This window comes from Crocodylus porosus, unplaced genomic scaffold (assembly GCF_001723895.1).
Source record: "Crocodylus porosus isolate Cpor-Errol unplaced genomic scaffold, CroPor_comp1, whole genome shotgun sequence".
NCBI classification, from domain to species: domain Eukaryota; kingdom Metazoa; phylum Chordata; order Crocodylia; family Crocodylidae; genus Crocodylus; species Crocodylus porosus.
Window position 1 is genome coordinate 45,969,459 of NW_017728886.1, and position 5,547 is coordinate 45,975,005.

The 5,547-nt window shown below is 42.0% G+C and overlaps 1 protein-coding gene across 1 annotated transcript in view; it reads right to left on the reverse strand.

The window, feature by feature from the left end:
- The window catches only part of COL28A1 (collagen type XXVIII alpha 1 chain), a 148,189-nt gene extending 142,642 nt beyond the window's left edge, over positions 1-5,547 (reverse strand). The window contains exons 1-3 of the mRNA XM_019533740.1: positions 5,323-5,547; positions 4,121-4,277; positions 1,569-2,128 (exon numbers count right to left, since the gene is read on the reverse strand). Coding sequence (XP_019389285.1) covers positions 1,569-2,128; positions 4,121-4,241 — 681 coding nt within the window. The 5' untranslated portion in view covers positions 4,242-4,277; positions 5,323-5,547. The remainder of the gene's footprint in view (positions 1-1,568; positions 2,129-4,120; positions 4,278-5,322) is intronic.

Below are 5,547 nucleotides of genomic sequence, written 5' to 3' on the forward strand. Positions count from 1 at the left end.
GCTTATCTTGCTGGGATCCTATGACCCCAGCTGACTTCCTGCCCTTTGGGCAGGGGGCTGGACTCGATGATCTCCCGAGGCCCCTTCCAGCCCTAATGTCTATGAAATCTATGAATTGATACCCATTAGTCTATATCACATGGGAAGCAGGAAGCCATGCAGCCATTTAAAGAGTGTGCAGGGAAGCAACAGCAGTCCACTCAATGTTGACAGTCCCTGAGCCCTTAACCATGACCAAATCTTTCCCCATGTCTGACAGTTGGCCATGACAAAATGGAAAAACAGACTGTGCTAATACCAATGGCCTCCTTGCACCCTATTAGTGCACTCACCTTGGATATAGGAGACATGGGTTAAAATCCCTCCTTTCCTTAGTTAGATTCAAATCCAGATCTCTCACTTTCCATGTGTATGCTTTAGCTCAGGAGTGGGCAAAGTCTAGTTTGTGGGCTAGATTGGACCTGCAGCAGACCCCATTTCCTACCAGCCCCTGCAGTGGCAGCTTATTTTGGCTGCTGCTGCTGGACCTGACCCATCCACTCTGCACCCACTGCCAGGGGTGGGATCCATGTGGGCAGGGCACATGGCTGGATGCTGGGATGGGGCCATAACTGGGACCAATACAGGATGATGGGGCCAGGTAGACCTGAGATCTTGTGATGGTGACAGCAGAGGGTCAGAGATAGGCCAGAGCCATGATCCGCCTGTAAGCCCCTGCCACAAGTGCAGGTATGGGCTTGCAGGGAGCAGACTGTGGCTTTGCCTGGCTCTGACCTTGTACTGCCACTACCAGAAGATCCCAGGTCTCCCCAGCTCCAGAGCAGCTCCCCATTCAGCTGCGTGCGAGTCCAGGACTAGAACCAAGGCAGAGCCCCAGTTCTGTGGCCCCATGCTGTCATAGCCTTACCACCCATGGGGTCTCCATGGTGATGGCTGGAAGCCATGCAGAGAAGGGCTGCTGGGAATTAGAGTCCAGCCCTTGGTTGGAGCCACCATTTTGCCACCCCTTTCTCTAACTGCTAGTTATTTAAGGTTATCCTGGAGTGGGCTTTTTCTCAGTCTCCCAGTTCCCCAGGCTACCCAATAGCCCTCAATAATTAGGGGAGTCTCTTTGCACATGGGAGACCTGGCTTCAAATCCAATCAGGTAGAAGAAGGATTTGAATCTAAGTCATTCATATCCTTGAGTGCTCTAAACCTGGACTGTAGGATACATTTTATATAGGGTTAGGCATTCTTAGATTGAGCTGAACAGGTGAGATGCACTAAAATAGGTGCCAAAAAGTTTGGTGTAGTTGGGACTTAAGAGAGTCCATGTGTGGTCAATGGTAAAAATGAGGTACCTCTAGCATTAGGCAGGGGTGTTGAGGATCTAATATTTGTATTTTGGCACTTAAAGTTGTAGTTAGGCACTAAGTTTTCCTTGTGAAAACTTAGAACAAATGGTAGTACATCTCATTTATCTGGTAGCTTTAATATGTTTCTATAGCAGCAATAACAACAACAATCTGCCACTGATAGAAAGAATAAGAAATCCTGCTGAAACCAATCATGTAGTTAGTTACTTACCAATTTCTCTAGTATTTTAACTAGCAGTTGGGGATCATCCAGAATGAGAACAGGTTTATTAGTAGGATCACCAGATATCAAATGTAGATAATTTGTATTGACCCATTTACTAGAAAGCCCAATTGTAATGAATGATATTCCAAGACTTCTGGCTGTGGCAGATATGCTCCGGATATCAGGACTGTTTGGATGGTCAATACCATCAGTCATCAAGAAAGCCACTTTTACACTTCCATTCCGACTTTCAGTTTTAATCAGTTGAGTGACATTAGATATTGCATAATAGCTATAGGTGCCCTGGCCAATATAGTTCATTCTTGTGACTTCCTGTTTAAAATTCTGCAGGTTTTTCCAGGCTACAAAGGGCTGCTCAATTTTGACTGTGCTGCTGAACTGCATGATTGCCAGTTTGATATCATATTTCCGGAGTCTACCTGGCTTCATGAGGAAAATTTTATCACTTATATTTTTAACAAAATCTTTCTGACTATTAAACAGTACTGTTTTTGCACTTTCAGAGCTGTCTAATATGAAGACTATATCAATGAGGCACACAGCATCTGTAACGGAACAAAAAAGTTAAAAGGAGAATTACATTAAATGTATAAATACTGGCATCCAAAATTAGACACCCCACTGCTATATCTCCTGCTCTGCTTGTTGTGACAACCCAGCCCCTCCAAAAGAGCACTCCAAATTGTAATGAACAAGTATTTGCATAAACAAGCCCTCAGCGTAATGCAACTGAGCTAGGTCATACCTCAGGGTCACACCCCTGAGATTGGTGAGTGCCTCCCCTTGCCACTCCCTCTCCTTGCTGCTGACACCACTGGTGACATCTGTGAGTGGCTGCCAACTACCGGTCAGCCTTCACCACCCCCTCCCTGCTCGCCCCTGCAACCTCCAGGGCCACGTGTCATTCATGCCCCTTCTTTATAATCAGCTACAAAAGGGTCAAGCAGACCAAAGGCATAGCAGCACAGCTCTGCACCTGGGGCAGCTGTGGTGCCCAGGGCAGTAACAGCTCCTGCTGTGCCAGTTGCAGCAACATGCTCAGCCACTGCCAATGCAATGGCTACCTTTGTGCCCCCCCCTCAAAAAAGGGGGCACCTGGTCCACCCTCCTCAGTTATGCTACTGGAGCAGACCACTGAGAAGCATCAGCTCAAGAATTTTCACTCACATGGGCTAGGGACAGACATTACACATAAACCAGTTTAAATGATCAGAAATTGATTTAAACCTGTAACAGAACAGATGTTCAGTGCACATAAACCAGCTTGAAAATTGGCTGAAACCAGTTTGAGATAAACCTGGTTGAATGTAATATCAGATTTAATTGATTTGGGTCAAACTGGTTTATGCAATGTCTGTCCTACACCCCTTGCTGATTTTAAGATAAACCAGACTCTCCCAATATCCTGGCATGCTCTCTGGGCTAGGCATGGCTCTCTGTTCCACAACAGAACTGGCCCTTCTCCTCTACTCCTTTGCTGGAGCTCTGGCAGAGACTACAGGTACAGCAGGGTCTGCCTGGCTTCCCCCTGCCCTACCACCTCTCCTCACTGTTCAAGCAGTGTTCCCCACCTCCCTCCCTCCCATCTCCCACAGCACAGACCCCAGTCCCACGGACCCTAGGCATGTGATATGCTACCTAATGCTGAAAGGTGTTTGTATGTATGTGTCTCCAATTTCACTGGGACAGGCAGACAGAACAGTGACCACTTAGGGGCTTTTCGGAGCTAATCAACAAGTCAGCTGGTAAACTGTTTAAGAAGAGTTTGAAATAATGGAGAGAGGCTATTGTTTTGCTGATAGGGTGATAAACACTGGTATCAACCTCCTGCTGGCTTGCTTGCCTGTAACTTTGATGCAGACATAAAGAAGAAGGGAGGGAGATTGATAAGCTCCTTATCATCAACAGATGTATTCACTGTACAAGGAATCCTTCCTTGCCTTGGAGTGCTAGCAGGGGGCTGGGGGCTGGCAACATTCCTGCCCCTTAAGCAGCGATCAGGAAAAAGCCTGGGACGGTTCAAGCAGATCTCCCTAATCAGAGGTCCTGCTGGAGCCTGGCCATGCCCCCCTCAGCTCAGCACTAAACAAGGGAAAGGAGGGCTGTTCTAGCACCCCCAGCTTCTAGCTTGAGCTACTGAATTTCCTCAGTACAGAGATAATGTTTGTCCAGTTACAAAACCGGTTCAGCCTAGCCAGTTTGGACTAACCTGCAAAGGTTGAATCAATTCAGGATCACACTTTTTGAATGTCTGTCCCTAGCCACACTGAACAGCCCTGCTAAGGTCCAACCTTTTCTCCAGTTCCTGCCTAGGGTTCTTTCCAATTTATATACATTTAGGTGAAAAAAGAGGACCATGTTGCAGTACAAAACAAAGTAGAGGTAAAATATGTTGCCATATATTCCAGGGCTGGTTCTCAAACCATTAAAAAAAAAACCAAACCCAGAACATATGGATAATTTGTCATTTCCTTTGGAAATTATCCTGGAAAAAAATATTTTACAATCCATTGCAAATTCTAAGAAAATGGTTTTACCCTGAGGAACATCTTTTTGTGTTTGGCTTGGCTTTTGTCCTTTCTTTCTGCTTTGTCCATAAACTATAATGTCTGTAGTAACAGCAAGAAGCAAGCAGCAAAAAGCAGTATTTTTCCACATAATGATTGTGATCTGAAATCGGATGATATACTGCTCCTATTAATAGAAAACAAAATACCTATTAATCCTTAAATAATGGGTTCAAATAAATAGACGTGTAATTAATATGTAAATTTGAGCAACATTTAGATTTGAAAAACAGTTTCTCAAAAATAACTATGAAGTAAGAAGTTAAAATACTGTAATTCAGTTATCACATGAAAAAACAGAACAGAAAGCACAGTCTGCTATAGCTCGCACATCACTGAACACTATAATCTGTTCTATTCATGGAAGAAATGTTCTTTGGATATACAAACTCATTCTTACTGCTGTCTTTAACTTTCATTTGGGCTTTCAGCTGAGATGTGCAGAACAAATCTCTGTTAATATATAATTATTTCGTTATAAAACTTTGCAAAAACTGCCGGGTTTTTTGTTCTATTTTGTTGCCTATACAGATATGTAACTCTTTTAGTTCAAATGTTTTAATTTCTCAAAAGACTCTCTACACACACATATACTTAAAAAGGTTCAAAAGACTTTCAAATACAAATTTATTTCTTTGAAAAAACACCCAACCATTTCCCATGCCACTCTAAACCTTAATATTTGGTGAATTCTTTCTAGAGGAGAAATACATAAAAGTGTATAGGACAAATATTTTTATAAAATAAAAAAACACCATAGGATAACAACTATGCTATATGCTGGAAAGTGAATATATCATTAATGTTTTCCTCTACCCTATTAGTCTAGTTAATGAATTTATACAATGTACTGATACTCTTTAAAATTGATTTACAGAAAATGCTTACAACTCATTAATTTTAAACCTCATTAATTGAAAAAACTACTATGCATATAGTAATAGCTAGTGTAATGCAAATCTTTTTTAAATATGTTTAACTCCTCCCAGTACTTACATGTTTAGAAATCATTAGTGTACCACTCTAAGAACATAAAAGGGGAAAATACACCAGTTAAAACAACAACAGAATGACTAGGGTTATAATAATACATTATAGTCAGATTTACACAGGTTTGGATCCCAGGCTGATTTTATTTCATTGTGACAAATAAGTACAAAATTATATCTTACCTTAAAGGCATTCAAACAGCAAATTGAAGATTAGATAATCTGTAAACAAGTGTAACTCAAAAATACTTTCGTATTTAAGAAAATAAGGAAATCAATAAATAAGCAATCTGTTCACTTGTAAATAAGGTTATTTTGCATCTGGGAGCTTTATGATCCTGTATTCATGGGGGTTGATTTGTTTTGTTTTGTGGCTTGTTTTTTTTTGGTCAAAGTTGTAATCAGAGC